At 41.4% G+C, this 18,310-nt stretch overlaps 1 protein-coding gene across 2 annotated transcripts in view; it reads right to left on the reverse strand.

The window, feature by feature from the left end:
- Window positions 1-1,517: 1,517 nt before the first annotated feature.
- The window catches only part of RBM33 (RNA binding motif protein 33), a 95,658-nt gene continuing 78,865 nt past the window's right edge, over window positions 1,518-18,310 (reverse strand). For both annotated transcript variants that reach the window (XM_054991869.1, XM_054991868.1), the window contains 2 exons: window positions 9,365-9,453; window positions 1,518-8,886 (listed from right to left, as the gene is read on the reverse strand). In XM_054991869.1, the coding sequence (XP_054847844.1) occupies window positions 8,838-8,886; window positions 9,365-9,453 (138 nt within the window). In that variant the 3' untranslated portion in view covers window positions 1,518-8,837. The remainder of the gene's footprint in view (window positions 8,887-9,364; window positions 9,454-18,310) is intronic.

Below are 18,310 nucleotides of genomic sequence, written 5' to 3' on the forward strand. Positions count from 1 at the left end.
ATCTTCAGAAGGCGCTCTAAGGCCTTTTTTGGGCCAGGGTTTTTAGTGAGATATGAATTGCAGGCATCTTATTGAGGGAGAGGGCATCGGTGGTTTTATTCTACTTTTTTTAAATTGGGATGTTTTCAACTGTTCCTCCTTTTTCACCACTTCAGATTAGGTACTGCAATTTATGCACACACAGAGCACATCTTTCCTTTTACTGCAGACCTCAGGGTACTCCACTGAGTTAAAACCCTCTCCAGATACTGGTATAGTTATACCAAAGCTATAACCTTTTTCCTTTTGGCTGAAGGGAAGACTCCTTTCTACTCACTTCCGTGGCCCACTACAAGTTCCCAGATCTCTTGTAAAATTGAGTGCTGTCTGTCCCACTTTAATACAAGGACTAAAATGCTTCATAAACTTTAGGTTTTACAATAAGGGTCCACTTTTCCCTTTCTTCCTCACACAGAGGACTCTCTGGCTGAGCCTCTCTCATCAAATGCCAAGCTCCAACTCTCTAACTCTTCAGTTCGCTCCATCTGTCAATTCCTCATTCTGTTAGCACCGTCAGCTCATCATTACTAACACCAACTGCCATTCTCTCTCTGGCTAGCCACAGAATGGGGAAGGGATATGTCACTCAATCTCCCTTCCCGCGGCTGTTTCAAACCTTTGCCTGCCAGTTGCTGGATGCAGCATTTGGCAATCCTGGATTTTTATGCTGAATCCATCACACCCCTCTTCCTCAAATCAAAGACTCAGTCTTGGCTGTTTTCAAACACTATAGTACATGAGATGCTTCACAACACCCTAGGAGATACCACTTTTGGGATTGCAGGAAAAGTTCATTCCAAAAGAGTTGTCCCCATCATAGCATGATGCTTAGTTTGGAAGTCAACATTTTTGAGCTCCTGCTCCCCTGATGTGTCAAAAATTCCAGAAGTGCCCACAGGCTCAACAAAGCTGAAAAATCTTGGATTAGAGCAATGGGTCACCAGTGGATGGAATCCATGTGCTAGCCAGAAAGGAACTTTTGAGAAGTAATCACCTTATGCCTGGAACACCTAAAGTGGGTACAGCACATGAAGAGACTTCCTATCATGTGGGGAGAGAAGAACAGAATCACAACGGCCAAGGCTAAGCAGCCAGGAAGAATATGAGTGTCTTTACAGGAAAGTGCAAAATTTTATTCTTACAACTTTTGAGCTACTTTTGAGCTTGAATAAAACTGTGGACCTACTAGCTCTTTCCTTAAGTGGGTTTGTTATCATTTCCTAGAGGAGGCTATTGATCTATAATGATCTCCTAACCAGATCAGGTATGGTGAAGTGGTTTAGAATAGAGAAGTTCTGAACTCAGATCACTGTTGGGTCAGGAAGAACTGACCTACCTCACAAGTTTGCTGTAAAAAGAAGCCAATATAGAGTAACCTGCCCCAAGAACTCAGACAAGAAAAATGTCCAAAATAGTCTATCTAAATTAATATTAGAATACTTGAAGCAGTTAAATAAAAGACACAAACCATGTTCTAAAGGAAGGGGTTTTATTAACACGTTTCAAAGTTACAGTGGGTAAGTTTAATTGCACAAGGATATTTGAGCAAATTTAAATGCATAAGGACATTCTGAAATCTAGAATCACAAGCTTACACATTAGTTTTCTCCATAAATTCATACCATGTCAACAAACTCCAGAGAAACCTTGTAAAACAAGCACCAGGAACTTGGCACGAAAAGGCATACGGATTACATTCAAGGAGATGTAAAACAACGTTGGCATTGGATATGGCAGAAAACCAGAGACAGATGTAAACCCCAGTGAAGACAGTGTCATGACACATGAACCAGCTCTTGGAACTTATCTTAATAAATACAAGCTTCACTGTCCAAATTAGAGCAGTACAAGTTTGAATGGCAATGCCATTTACACTCAAGTCTACACAGCATTTCATGAGGTTACAGGTTAGGAAGGATCACATTCAGTCACAGTAATAAATGGATCAACAGGTTCTTGTTATTGCTACATGGTAAGTGTTACAGAGCTATCACTACCACTGAGTTCAGGGAGAACTAGGAGAGCCTGCAAAAAGGAAGAGGGAGGAAAGAGAAGAGGTTAGCAACGGCGCATCCTCCAGGTACTGCCAGATATACCAGTGCTGCCTTTGGATCTGGTGCCACTTGCCTGTATGGATAATAAATCTACATTAAGAGCCTCACAACATTCCCATAGGAGGAAAAAAAGTCTGTAAAGGGGAAGAAAAACTCAATAAATTCCACCTCAGCTGTATCATAAACATTTGCAAATACTCCAACCTTCTCCAAGGACATGAAAACATCCACATGTCCTAAACTATTGTTCGGAGTGCTTTATTAAGGACATAGGCCAATGGTTCCAAAAATGGTGGATCACCAATCATGGTTGGGGCATGGAGATCTTGTAGTCTTATTAGCCATGGATTACAAGACTAGTGTCACTCATGGAGCTCACATGATTTCACCTCCATGCCAAAGACTGTTATGGACAGTTGGACCCCACCCTCCCAGTAGAGGGAGAATGCCACTGGTGCTTGATCTGGTGAAAGCTGCATGAGTGCAATCGCGCCCGTTTTGTATGATGAACGTTTGGTCCAAAGTGACTCAGTTGGAGGCTGGTAGAGCTCCCTCTGCATGCTATGCTAAAGGCCCTGAATTTTCATCAGCTTAAGTCTCTCTAGCACCTCATACTGAAGTACTCAGAGATCCACTCAAAAGCCCTAATTCAATGGTACAGTACATGCTTGGTATGCAGGCAGTCCCATGTTCCACATCTCGAACCTCCAGTTAAAAGAATCTCAGGCCTCTGCTCAAGACCTTGGAGAGTTGCTGCCAGTCAAAGGAGACAGTATTGGGCCAAATGGCCTCATAGATGGATGTTATAAGGCAGCCTATTATCCTCAGGTCTCCCAGCACTCCTAAGTTAGACAGAAGCAGGTATTCCACTGTGTAGAGAACTCAGGGAGGAGCCAGTCACCCGAGTGCTTCAATATGAGGCACAGTAGGGGCTCACCTGATGTGATTGACATTATATGCAAGGATGGATGCAGAGATCACATGATGTGGAGGCGGGAGGGCTATATTGGGCTCCCATGGAACCACTCTGCAATTTGCTCTCCGAACAGGGAACAACTAGGACTGCATGCCAAGTGTCATTATGGCCCAAAAGAAAACTTCTGGGTTCCGCTGTATGTTCTATTAGTCTTCTAAATGGGAAGAAAGAACTATGAGAATAAGAGGAAAGTGAAGATGATGCTATTCCCTGGTCAAACAGCAGGAAAATGTTGTACAGTGGCAGATCTGGACCCAAAAGAACCAAGTTCAGATTTTTAGGATGCTTAGCTAAATGGGTGGCCTTGGGTGAGCCTCAACCTCACAGCCTAATAAAGAGATGATAAAAAATAAAACAGGAATTGAAAAGAAAAATGCTGTTAAAACATTAGTAACACCTCATGAAATATGCAAGCCCAAAGATCCTCTGTAAATAAATGAATTTAATGTATCTGCTAGGCCTGTAAAAAAAAATGTGTTTATTCCAAGCCAAATCCTGAAGGAGTTTAGGAATCAACTCCGTGATCTCCCCATACCTGTAAAGAAAATTACTGAATTATTTAAAATCAAAGGATATTCATTTTTAGATACATACAAATAGCAGAGAAGAAAACTACTATGCATGTTAAAACAAGTGACTAAAGAATGAGGTAAATTTTACAATTTAGGTTTTTTTTCAAAATTACATATATAATTTCAAACAACACCATTTTTTAAAAGACGACCTGACACGTCATTTAATTTGCCCATTGGTTCTAATAGATTTAATCTCCCAGATTGTCAATATGCATGAATACCTGCTAACAAGGATCTGCTGGAAAAGTAGCACATGTTAACAGACTGCCTTTTTAGACCCACATCCAATCCAATGGTGAAGAGCGGTGACGGTGTTCAAGAAGAATTGACCTCACCAAACACATGTGATGTGAAAAAGGACATTCTTACCAAGATGAACATGGAAACTGGGAATAAAATCCTTCCCAACCACATTTATACCAGAAGATGGTATACATGAGATTCAATATGAATCTGGGGTCTATACATAAAGCCCCCTAAGGCTTATGTAGATAATAGGTTGCTAATGTGTTGAATAAAAAATATATAGGGTACAAAAAACCCTTACAAAAATCCATAGGATCTAACACTTTGCAATACTACTATCATAGTATTGCTATTATGAAATTCATTTTGATATTTAACAGCAGTGCTAATGCAACATTCCACAGGCAAACTCTAACATGTTGAGCCTAGAGGTGTGTTATGATGTGCTCCTTTAAAATCTAATTGCACCTTCTGATGTTATTTAAAGAGGTTTCGAACTCTTTGTTTTGTCTGTAATTGCTGCTACAAAATAAAGTTAAGAAGACAGTAAGAAAATTATGAGCAGCTGATAAAAAAACCCAGATGTGTAGGCCATCAGGAAGAATACAAGACTAACAGCCTACCATTTGAGTAAAGCACACGTCAACAGAAGGCCAATGGAAAGAATTATGTAGCAAACAAGGAAGGAAGATAATTAGGACATCTGGAGTCTACCCAGAAAAGCCAAAAATAAGGCAAAAGACACTATCACTTTTCCTAATACTATTGAGTACACAGGAGAGATTGGTGGAAGATGCCACTCAACTAAAGTCGACTAACTCAAGGATATACAAAAAAAAAAAAAATCTCTGAACTAGTATCTGAAGTGTATGCTACATACAACAGCCTGGATTCCTTATGTCATCCATGCCTCAGGCTAAACCTTGCTGCGAAAATAGTTATCAAACTGCAGACATAAGTCACAAATCAAAAGAATGGAAAAAATAAAAATGACACTGTTGGTTATCACAGGGAATACCACCACGAGATGTCACCCCCCCCCCTTTATTCTTCTGAGGTCACTACTTTAGATATACACGTTGTCTTGGTAATGAAACAAAGATAGCACCGCATAAAATTTGGCCACTGAAAACAAATACAGTTATCTTTGGACTTTATCACAGGGGGCACTCTGATACCAACAAGCTACCATTAATGAATGAAAGGGAAATGTCACCTAGTGCCAACATTTTCCAATAAAAATAATCTTATAAACTCATCCCAATCTCTAATCCTCATTTATCTAGTTTTGGCCCCTAGAACACGAATGCTACAATCCACAGGACAATGTATTTTTAACTATATCAGCCTATGGCAATATGGTAGCTACGTGCATCCCCCCTCTGTTCAGTTAAATCTTAACTATTCATCTTTTTACCTCAATGATTTAAGGAGCTAGAATCAGAAATAAATGTATGTAGCATTTGAAATGGATTTCAGCTGACCATCTCTCCTATTCTTTAGGATCAATATTTCAAAAACACTCTTAATATTACGAAGGACCAATAATTTCAGCACTCTTATGAACAGTGGTACTGTGAATATTGTGACCAGAATGAATTGAAAAAAACAATCTAATTTTAGTCCTGATGGAAGCATTATAATTCAGGAGGAAATAACCCTATGTACCTTATCAAACAGAATTCCCAAAACGTGCCCGGATCTTTAAAAAAAAGGGACTCTAGGACCAAAATAAAAACCTCCCCCTGCATCTCCCACTGGGAAAAAAGTATTGCCCATTTAAACTTTAACTGTTAAACTGTAATTAAGAGCATTCTTCCAATATTGCACAACATTTTGCTGCAGTTTTTCATTAAGAAGGTCATGAAAGGTAATGCAAATTTGAAAATGCCACAAAATTAAAACAAATGTTACTCTAAGGGAGAAAAAAAATTGATTTCACCCACAGTAAATATGGACTAAAATATCCATACCAAATTAAAGTTTTTGAATCTTTATGAACAAATAATACACAGATCAGGATGTATGTATTGACTTACTAGCATCTTTATAAAAAATTGAAGAATTACACAAAAAAGTGAACATTTATGGAACTGTGTCCATTGAACTTTGTTAAGACAACACAACTGCTTTCAATCCCCTCCCTCCCCAAGAGTTTTGATGTGATCGAAGAGTAAGCACTTTTGAATATCTCCATTAAAGTTCGTTTAAAAGTCCGATATTTACATAATACATGAAATGCAATTCCTGCATTTTGCATCTTATTTTAAATGCATGATACAGAAAGAACAAGATAATGGTTGCAACAGATCTTCTGCAAAAATTGTGATGTGTTGCATTTGGGGGCGTCCTGCTTTTACTGCAATTTTTGCAGAAGGCACCTCAAACTGAGAACAGCCACACTCCGATCCTTCTAACAAAACCACTGCTAAGTTAGCACAAGTCCAGAAATTGCATTACACTCTCCCAATGATTACGTAACCCAGGGGCTGGGTGCCTGCCACCCAGAGCATGGGACTCCTTCTGCCAGCTACAGAAGGGAAGAATCCACAAGCATATAGAGAACTCGCTCCTTTTCCATAATCAAAACTGGAAAGATCCAGTTGAAAGTGCTGAACGTCCAAAACATCTATGTACGTGCACACGCACAATTACAAACACAGACTGAGCATAGTATACCCTCCATAATGTGATGTCAGCCCAGTGTGCCTACTCTACCTATACAGAAGCCTTTTAAATGCCATACCATCACTATTCTATCACAGTCAAGAGATTCAAACCTTTAAATGTTTTTTTTAAAAAATGACTATTTCTGTACAAGTCCAAAGGCATCTCTTGTAGCAACAGAAGGGAATGTCCTAAACTGAACTGGACTTCCTATTTGGGTAACACCCCATCCTTCACCACGTAACTTAGCTTTTAAACCTCAGCCAAACCATTGAAGTCTGAGTTTACCACTGAGCCTAGATCCTGAGAGTTGCCAACATTCCCTGCAGTTCTTCCACCTCTCTATCCAGTCTGCCATAAGGATATTATTTTGCCCAACCTATTTATTATGGAGAAGCAGTTCCTGAACATCAGAGTGATATTGTAATTTTGTGATCTGAGTCTAAATACAACATAAGGCAGGCAGGTTTAAAGTCTGCAAAAGAACTAAAGCTACACTGAAAGGTGGCACAGTCTAATCAGCCATGTGTGGTGTTCTTATTCTGATCTTAAGATCCGTTTAACTTTTGGAAATGTTCCTGAGCAGAGGAAAACTGTTGATTCCTCATAACCCAAGATGCCTGGTGCCTCAGCAAGCAAAATGACCGGATTAACGATAAAACTCACCTCTGTGGCATGTTCAAGGATGTGCACTCCATGAGGTCAAAGGTCATGCCTGCAAGTTACTTTAAGTCAACAATATTTATCATCTACAATTAAACTATTCCTGTAATATTTCTGGGGGGCTGGGAGCAAGCGATATTGCCCCAATATTGATAATCTCGCCTTAATCTCATCTCAATTGGGAATTTAAAAACCTTCTCTTTAAATCAAATTCTATACAGTCCAAGATTCACACACAACATATACAGTTCTTATGAGGAGCAACATTCTTCAGCTGGCTCTTCTTTTCCCTGTGCTGGCATTTAAAAAACAAAACAAAACTAGATCCCATAATTTTTTTTACAAAAGATACTTAGTCACTTTCTAATTACCGATTCTTACAGGTCCTTCTGAGTATCTATTTCAACTAATACAGAAGTACTGAAATGTGAGTACAGGTCTAACTTATAGAAGACCCCTGAGGCTGGATGCAAAGCAGTTTCTGGTACCAAAATGCCTTCCTTTGGAAACAATGGCAAGCTTTACTTATTATCACCACCCAACTTCCTTAAAATCTGTACATAATCTCTGGAACAGCCCTAAGCCTTTAGGAAGCAAATGCCATCATCATTTCACCTTGGAGGGGGGAGCACCAGAGTACAGTTCAACAGCCTCTGCCATTTATGCCGTCTTTGCAGCACATCAGCAGAGAGAGAACATCTCAGCAAGAGACGATCTCCAAGTAATGGATTACAGTGAGTGGACTGAGCACAAGCAGTAGAACTCGCAACAGGCTGCCAGGGACGCACCTTGCTTGTGGGCTTCTATTAGCATCAGAACAACTTGAATCTTTAGAGCTCTCCCCTCCCCCCCCCATGCATTTTGTAAGCCCCCTTTCAAAGTAATCTAGGCTATATAAATGGATGCAAAGAGGCATGGTCTCAGAGACTCCAGAAAAGTAAAATAAAAGATGCTTGTTATGCCAAGAGGGAGAATTGGCAAAGTTATTCCTGTAAGAAAGCACCGGAGAGGAAAGAAGGTTGAGAGAATATAATGGAGTCCATGCTGCAGAGACTGTGTTGCATTTACCCAACCAGCAATAAGAACTTCCAAGAATTAGCTTCATCGCCCCGTGGCAAACTACCAAGCAATTAAGTAGCCCATATGTTATTCTACATATTATATGCCCCTACACGCTTAGCTATGAAAGGTGCGTGTGGGCGCATTGTCATTTCAATACCCCTCACTGAAGATAAGAGCAACCATTATCAAGTATTCTTTGCTATGAATAAACGTTAAAAACATCTTTGCAAAGTTATTGTTCTCTCAGTGTGAGTCACTGTGATCACATAGTACATCTCTTGAGAAACATCTACGTGCGTGGTGCGTTGCGCTCCAGGGCGTGGGACCCTGCGGTTCCCACAGGTTTACATGGTAAAAGACGAAGCCAAGGTGGAAACCCTGTTCCGTGATCCTTGCACGTTTGGCTTCCTTTGCAGCAATGCTTTTTGCTGTCTGTAGCATCAACAAAGTACTCTGAAGGTTAAATGGAATCGAATTGCTCGAGGGAGATCCTGCCCTCGTGGCTTCCTCCAAAGCACGCCACCTGTAGTATATGGACCCGTCATCTTCCATAGGTCACTCCACTATCAGTGCCACATTGATGTGGGACAAATCTATCATATGCCTGAAAAAGTTTAAAAAAATAACAGTCAAGGCATAAACAGATAACTCAAAAGCTTATACTGTCAGTATGCTGAAGTTCCTTCCTTGTCATAAATTTCTGCAGAGAGAGAACATCCCTCTCTGTTAAAAAGCTGACATCTAAATGAGACCAGAGAAGAAACATTAGCCAAGATTTAGGGGCTGAGAGTAGACAGAGGGACCTTCCAGCTATAAAGGGAGCTCTTTCTGCTAAAACACGGGACATAGAAAAGCCACGTGGATTTCTGAGACATTCAATCCCACACTGCTGGTTTAGAACAGAGACCTCAAACCAGCAGCTTCTAAGCAGGATCAATAACACATCCTCTGCATTGATGTGCAAAACTTCTGCTTTTGCAGCATAAGGAAAACAGAATGACCGATGACAAGAAATGTACTTAACATGGGAGTGGGGATTTCAAATCCAAGAAACACAAAGACAACTGTGTGTTAATATCTACCTGTGAAACTTCTGTTGAAATTTTAAAGCATCCGCTGGCTCCTTAAATTTTGCTATGGCCTTTCGCTGTTGAGGAAGCATCTGTAAACTCTGTGGAAGACAAAGCACACACCATTTTCTTTTACATTTTGTTCCAGAGCGAAGTTTTGATTCATAACCCTCACCCCTTTTCCAAGGGACTTCTGTAAAAAAAATAAGATCATCAGGGATCATTGCACAGAGGAGGGGTGGAAGGAACTGGCTGTCTCCTGCATGGGATGTGAGTGAAGGTAGCTGCTGTTACAGCAGGCCTGTGTAACTTTGCAACCCACCAGGCAAAATGAAGCCCACCGGCTACGCACTGTGGTTTGACAACCCTTCCCCCATCACCTTGTCAGTCCCTTGAAAGAGGCTTATGGAACCCAAATGATGAGATAAAGCAAAACGAAGTCACAAGTGGCCAGCTGAGCAAGGCTGCCAGACAGGGCTCAAACCAGTAAGCTGTCCCAAAAGTCCAACTCTTGTCCCATACAACAAAGGGTAAAAAAGGATGCAGAGGGAGCGTTTCCCTCTATCTGCAACCCACCTTGGATCCTCCCAGGGCAGTAGCAACATGAGAAGAGGCATGCACCTCCTCTGTGTCGCCACCAGGCTAAGAGGACCCCATACACTAGCAGCACAGGATGGCCTGGCCCAGTGCCCAGTGCAATGGGTGACATACCAACCCACAAGGCTGTTATGTACTTCAGGCTGAAGCCAAAGACCACAGCAAGCCTCTTTGCCTACAAGTAAGAACTTGCACATGCATACCAGTATGTCTCACACATTCAACAGCCTCTCATGCGGAAGGTTCTTCCAGTATCAGAAGTGGATTTACTGGAGTGCATAAGATGCTTGCAAGAAGCTCAACCCTTGGGACTCGGATCCATTCACAATTCTACGAGTTTAGCTCTGGGCTGGATTCTAAAGATTTGAAGTATTTTTGCAATGCAAATCCATCCTTAATCACAGCTTTGTTGAATCCTGTTGGCTGTCTGAAGGAGAGCTGGGGCAGATTTACTCCCTGTCCCCAGCCCTCTTCCTAAGAAGCTACTTAATTTTTTTTGCACTGCCTATCTTGCTTTGCAGTTAGAACTGACTCCCAAAGTGGCTCTCCTACCAATAAAAAAACCCACAAATGACATTGTAATTCAATACAAAAGTTCTGTGGACATATGTGAGACAAATTAAGAAAAACAGGGAAGAACAACTAAGGTTATATCGTTTGCTGGTACAGATAATGGCCTGACTACCTTCACATACCTAAACATTCAGATAGTATCTAAGGTTTGGTGGTAGAAAATCAAATAAACGGGGTATAAAACACACACAGATACATCCCAACCCGTGAATGTTTGTGTTCAGCTGAAGGGAGAAATATGGATATAAATATGGACACCACATTGTACAACCAACGGAATAAGAACAGTAAATGGAAACCATCCCGTTATCCAAAGTGTGAGAGAGGCAAACATGCCGTAATAGCGAGATTCCATGCTGGCTGGAGCATTATGCTATGGCGTCACTGGCATTATAACTAATCCTCTGTAGACTTGGGTCAGCCATTTCAGAAACCTGTTCTCCATCTAACAGTGGAGCTCCTGCCGAAGTTAGCTAGTTTGCCTTTGGAGACATTTTATCTTGTACACCTGTTCTTAACCACCCCTTTTCTGATCTACATATCCATTGCTCCTATACAATTATTTATTTATTTATTAAAACATTTATACCCTGCCTTTCCACATATTTTAAGGATTGTGACAGTCAAGGAAACACACTAATAACACAGCTGTAGCTTCAACTCATAGTCTATCTTTGCAATGAGTGAAAGTCATCATTTTTCTAGAACAGACCAGATAAATCATTTTGTTTAAATGCTGTATTATTTTCCCTTCCTTTTTTAAAAAGTAGCTTTCTTTGCGAGCATACATGTACAGCAGGTTGCATTAAAATCTGTGGAACACTATGGAAGATATCTTGGTCCACACAGTACTTCTGATTTCATAGAGGTTTTGTAAATTTGGTTACTAGTCTTTTTGGTTTGCTATACAGCTTTACCTGTAAGAGTGGCTAACATGTTTGTAGAATGTTTTACTTTGGTTAAAGAGCATATAAGTATGTGTAATTTGTTTATACTGTTTCAAGAGAAATAAAAAATAAGGAGGGGGGTACTGCTGAAGAAAAACCTAGATGAAAGCTCATTCATCTAATTTCTTGGTTCTTTGGATTCTGGCCATATTTGCCAATTTACTCCCATTATACAGATGAACACAACTGACTAAACTGAAAATAAATTCTCTGGGAAGTACTGCTATTTTAAAACTATCTTTAATTCTTAGTAAAGAAGTTATGGAGGCATGAATTAGAAAATGCTGCCATCTTTTAGAGAGACAAAATATCAAAAGTTTTGTAAGAACAAACAGCTTGTCCTCTGAAACAGAACACATTGATTGACATTAAATGTGTGCGTATGGCCACCGGTTACAATGTCTGAGGTTATGAAACGTTTCGGGTCATTCAAATTATAGAACCAATACTGTGTCCAGGGCTTTTTTTCTGGGAAAAGAGGTGGAGAAGTGATGGAACTCAGGACCACACAATGGCGTCACTTTGGGTCAGCTGGAACAAGGGGGGAGTTTTTTTAAAGTTTAAATCACCCTTGGCGAAAATGGTCACATGGCCGGTGGCCCCTCCCCCTGATCTCCAGACAGTGGGGAGTTTAGATTGCCCTCTGCGCCAGCGGCATGGAAGGCAATCTAAACTCCCCTCTGTCTGGAGATCAGGGGGCAGGGCCACCAGCCATGTGACCATTTTCAAGAGGTGCCAGAACTCCGTTCCACTGTGTTCCGGCTGAAAAAAAGCCCTGGCGGTGTCCTTACTACCAATGCAAAACTATGATCCACAGGAAGCACAATACTGAACATGACTGGCATGAAGAATAACTCTGGGAAAGGGGTGTAATCCTGAGGGCAGAACAGACTTTCTAAGCACTGCTGCTGCTGCATCACAAGGCGAGGGAAATTCTGATTGCGTCCGAAAGAAGCCATTTTATCACTGCCATTCTGGGTCAAAACAGCAATCATACATGTTAGGCTGGGTCCAAAAGTGCCCTTCTGGTCTTGGAAGGCGACATCTGTTTGCAACAGTTTGTTTATTTAGTATTCAAACTTCATTGTTCTTCCCATAATGGGGACCCAAAGTTTTTTAAATCATTCTTTCCTCATTTTTATCCTTACACAAACCCTGCGAGGTAGGTTAGGCTAAGTGTGACTGGCCCAAGGTTACCAAATATGCTTCAATGGCGGAGTAGGAATTTGAACTTGAGTCTTCCAGATGCCAGTCCAACATTCTAACCCCTATACCACACCGGCTGTCAACTTATTTTTCTGTTTGTCCAAGAGGCCGTTCAACATATTGTGCAAGAAACATGAGGAGAACTACAGAACCAACTTGTTATAGAACTCTCGGGCAAGCTTTTTCCAATCAGCTATTTCCTTCTGTTCCTTTAGACTCAACCCCAAAATCTGCATTAGCAGTGAAGCCCTAACACTACTGTTTTAACTTTCTTTTCCTTGCTAGTCCACAATATTAGTGCAACAAAGCTTCCCAATTGCTGGTTGCTTAACATGTTCAAAAAGAAAACTTTCTGGGACTTCTTACTCTGAGTATGGACCTTTTTACTATGGATGTAATGGAGGGAACCAGGCTACAATACCTGAGCCAAAGTAAAACTGCAATTACCGGAAAGCATGAGCAGCCATGTTAAGGATTTCCACCACTTCTCATTTAGGATAGACCAATCTGAAAGGGAGGTTAATTAACGTGAATTAGTGAAGCTGCCTTATACTGAACCAGTCCACTGGTCCAGCAAAGTCAGACTGTTAGTGGCTCTAAAGAGCCTCAGGAAGAGATCATTTGCAACCCCTGCTACCTGATCCCTGGAAACGGGATCTGAGACCTTCTGCATGCCAAGCAGGTGATCTAACCCTGAGCCATGGTCCCTCCCCAAGGAAAGGCAGCCATGACCATGTGAGTTTATTATATATTTTTTATTGAAAGAAGCAAAGTATGGACAACAAAGCAATACGAAAAATCTTTTACAGAAATATGTAAAAATAACTACTATGTAAAAAATAAAGTTTACTTGGAAAACTATTCTGTACAGAACATATTACTTTCTTCTTAGTAACATGATTAATCACGGAGCATAATTTTAGCATACCTTCAGAGGTAGCGACAAACACCAATGCCAGGCTAACAAAATTTCCATTTTTCAATCAACTTTCTTGAAAGTAACCACATACATATCATGTAGTGTATAAGTCCTGAGATCCTGGTCCTGAGATCAGCTGCTAACTATTGATCCATGTAAGGTTCGGTTTACATGATTAGTTTAAGTGATAGCATACTGAAGCTTTCTGTGATCCGCCACCTGAAGAGCTGTTTGTTGTCACCACTTTTAGAACTATGAAAAAAAAATCTATTTCACAACTGCTTAATGCCAGACAACTGTAGACAAACTGGGATGAAACAATGGTTTAATATATTCTAGTATTCAAATGGTAAGTCTGTAAAAATCTGCAGTTATGCTTACTGAATGAATCCACTAAAACTGTTTACTCATGAGAGAGAGGAAGAGAAACTTTTGAATACCTGGGTAATGTGGGAAAGTGCAAGACCCCTTTCCACGTTGCTGTCTATACACAATTCTGAAGTTGTGTGTGGGTAGATTAAGTAGTGGCTCAAACTTACAGTGCGGCAACATGCAGAGGCAGAGCAGGTCAGATGCATCAAAATCATGCCATGGAAAAAAGCAAGTTTCAGGCAATTCCTGCTCATCCTGCAGTGCCTCCATGTTTGAAATACAAAATTCCATTACCTGGGAATACACAGGCTACAGCGTGTCTGGTCAGAAGAAGTGGCTGAAAGAAGCAGTATTTCAGATAAACCTATGTCTGAGAAGGGGGGGGGCGTTGAGGGAAAGGCAGTTCCCCTTTCCCTTGCAGTACCGTGATGCCTCTGCAGCTATTCTGAGTCGCCAGACAAGCCTTCCCAGAGCCGACACTGAGAATATGTTTATCCACTTGACACAAATACACATTTTCAGTCACTTCCAAGTGCTATCACTTAAACAAACATGTATGCCCATGTCTCTTGTTACACGGTAAACTTGCCACTACAAGTGACACCTATTTTTTTCCCGAACACTTGTTGAAATATAATGAATAATACATACGGCTGGATCGCACGAACGCTCAGCAGAATATACCGATAATCACGGATCTTTCCCGTGTTCCCCTTCCATCAGCAGTCCCACCTGACCCTGGGAAAGTTGGGTCACAAGACCCACGTGAACAACCAATCATGTGGTTCAAGGGACTGCATGGGTCAGAGGGGAAAGACGACTGCCCTTTCTACACCTCTTCTGGCAGTGCAGAAGGGGGAGGAGAGGGCGATTTTTCTCCCTTCCTGCTCTTCACTGTGGCCTCCTCCACCCCACATCTACGTGGCTATTACTTCATGTATCTTAAGTTTCCCACGGTCAGATGAGAATGCTGAGAGGAATGTGGGAAAGATCATGGGGATCCAAGCCTATATGCAACAAGTGCTTTACAAACTGTTCCTGAACAAGTTTATGAAACACAGATTTGGATTCCAGAAAATTTGAACGCATTTCCTCTGAGATCCAAAACAGAGAAATCACTGGCAACAGCTCACCTGTGGAAAGAACTTGTAATGTGTGAGCCACCTCTTATATGCCATAATGAAAAAGTTAAACACGGAATACAACAGTAGCCAAGTATGTTAATTTTATTAGTTTGCGTAGACCAATGAAAGGTGTCTTATCTTCTCAACATTTTTCTGGGTTCCTGTTTCTGCATTTGACAAACAGGGCAAGGAAAATTTCCCCATCATATATGAAAATGGGTTTCTGAAGTATGGCAGGACACCTCAAACCATTCTCAACTATCTTTTTATACTGCAACTGAACACTACCCGCTTCCAACGCTTAGAAGCACCCCCTTTATTTCAGGAAGCCTATCCTAAGCCTTCTCAAACTTGGCCTTCTAAATTCTTAATCAGACTAGTCAGAACCTGCCTGCCTGGAGTTTTTTGCACTGCCCCCTCAAAAAAGAAATGAGGGTTTTGCAGTGTGAATGCGACACAGGATTTTTTAAAAAGAAAAAAAGTAAAATAAACGGCACCTGCAACGCTTAAAAATTTAATGCTTTAGCACTTTTTAAACTTAAGGAAGTGGATATACAAAGCTGTGTCATGCAGCATCATGACAACAACTGTGTAGGGATGATAAATTCTAACCCCCAGGATATTGGTAATGCACAACAGGTTTGCTGAAAATCTGTGATCTCCTCAGCCCCTTCCCTATGTCAATTGCCTCTCTCTGCCCTGCTTTTATGATCAGCCCTCTTTATCTTGCCAGGTCTCCCCGCCACCTCCCCATCATCAATTTTTAACCGGTTTAAACTAAGTACTTTGTAAGGCCAAATCTTGCCATTGTATATAGAAAATGTTTACAAAAAACAGACATTATTTGACTTTAAACCGCCCCCTGCCCCTCAAAATCTCAGTTTAGATTTCTTCTCCCGCCAAGTGGCCACTAATTCTGAAGAATTTCCTCAACTCTGAGTGGCAAGGCAAGCTTAGGCACCCGTGAAAGTCAACATAAAGGACAAGAGACCACAGGCGGGTCATTCCTCATCCGCACCATGCAGCAACTCCTCCTCTGTCACTGGCGCTGTCCCCTCTCCTGAATCTTCTTCGGCCCTGCTGCTAATAACTGATCCTCACAACCAAGTCAGGCGTCTCTCTCTCAACTACTGCTGGACTTTCTCCTAATGTTTTCGACTCCAGCCTCCTGTGAGAGCCAATTGGGAGAAAAAGAAGAAGCAGCTATGTTTAACTACACCACCATTTCTCAGGACAACATTCCACAAAACTGAGTACACTGTGTTAATCGTTATAGTAAGTACCTCATCGGATCTTGGAAACTAAGCAGAATTTGGTCAGTAATTGGATGAGAGACCACCAAGAACGCCCAGGGTTGCTACACAGAGGCATGCCTTTTGCCTTGAAAACCTATGGAGGTCTCCATAAGTCAGCTGCAACTTGATGGCACACAAAAAAGTATTAAGCTAGCAAGTCAACTTTCCCACAGAAAAAGCAAACATTGTTGAAGGAAAAAAAAACTGCCATGATTTGTGGCCAACCTCCCAAGTACTCTGGCTCAAGGCTGTCTGCATCCAGTGCATGATTGTACAAATCTTTTTTAAAAAATTGTGCCTGAACCTTTAGGGTAGGAAAGGCAAAATCTCATACTGGGGGTGGGAGGGGCCTCTGCGAGAAGCCCAGAACGGAACCTGGTCCTTCCACATAACGCCAACCATATTCTGAAAACCAACGGCTGCAAGAGCCTTGGACTACGCAGCTGTTCTTTCTAATTCTCTCAGTGCACAATACTGGCACCTCTGCTAATTGTCTGGCAGTTGATGGCCTTTTGCTATGGACTCCACCAGCCCCTCTATTTTAGAAGTAATACCTTTCAATGCATTTCAAGTGAAGGGATGGAACATTTGTGTTAGGTAAACACAGCTTCGCAATAAACTTACTGTTCTCTTTTCATCTTCTCCCCACTTTAGTTGAGTAAAAAGTTGATCACTCCCCTCTCTCCCGATGCATTCTCTTGCGTTTAAAATTCTTTTTTTCAGTCCTTGCTTTTGCTTGCTTTTGCCTCATTACTGTTACCAGTTCAGCTTTGCCATGCAGCGCTGGTTCACTGAGGCAGCCGGGGCTAGCCATTTTGCAATCCAGCCAATTAAGTCAGTTTAAACAGTTTGCATGCTACACATTTTTATTGGGGGGGGGGCGGCTCAGTATCAAAGGCATCGATGGCACCCAGACACAATGAAAACAGATCCGTGCTTGCATTGAAACACAGTAGTTAAGAAACATGAATGAATCTCAATCAATCTTCACTAAGGAACATGCTACATTAAATACTTGTTTTAGACCAAAAATGAATTCAAATTCAAATCTGCACCTAAGTTTTAGGATGGGGTCCCCAACATGGTGTGCACCAATACTTCTCCTTGTGTCCACCAAGCGTTTTTAGAAAGTGGGTGGGGCCAGGTGGGGGCTCTTGCCCAGCAGGGCTTCCGATTGGCTTTGCAGATTAAAATAACATTATTTCAGCAGCTGCTGCCACTACAGTATCGGTTTTATTCTCTCTTCTTTCTCAGAATTTTTTTTACAGATTACTCCTCCTATCCCTGCTCTTGGGCACGCTCTCTCTCACTCTCTCTGTGTGTGTGAGAGAGAGAGACAGAGAGAGAATTACTCCTCTTACCCCTGCTCTTGGGCTTCCTGTGTGTGTGGGTAGGGGTGCATGGGCCATTTTGTAACTGGTTCAGTTTCTTGTGGCAGCCATTCTATGATCGCACCCACTACCCTATGTCAGAATTTCAAAGGTGCCTGCAGGTTTTAAAGGGTTGGGGTCCCCTGGTTTTGGAGAATGGTTCACTGTTCTAATATACAGTACTCTTCTCCCATGTATTCTGCTTACAAATTTGAAAAAAAAATGTTGCCTTTCCAAGGCACCCTGCCCAGGTGTAAGCATTCAAATTCAAATGGGAACAGCAGCTGTTTGAGCGAAGTGGGTCTTTACTGTGGCAAGGAAATGCAGACGCAAATATTTAAGTTATGAACCTTAATCTCCTTATCACTTATGATTATGATCCTAAGAACTTACTTTACCAGCTTCTGCTTTGGGGAGTCCAAGTACAGGTGCTAGGAAAACATATAAAACGAGGGTAAGTCTGCATGTCTTAGTTGCAAGCTCCATTTTCCCTTCTCCTGAAAAACTGTACAGCAAGTATTCATTCAAACACCAACTATGCTAACACTTCCTAGA

Source organism: Eublepharis macularius, chromosome 11, assembly GCF_028583425.1.
Source record: "Eublepharis macularius isolate TG4126 chromosome 11, MPM_Emac_v1.0, whole genome shotgun sequence".
Lineage (NCBI taxonomy): Eukaryota > Metazoa > Chordata > Lepidosauria > Squamata > Eublepharidae > Eublepharis > Eublepharis macularius.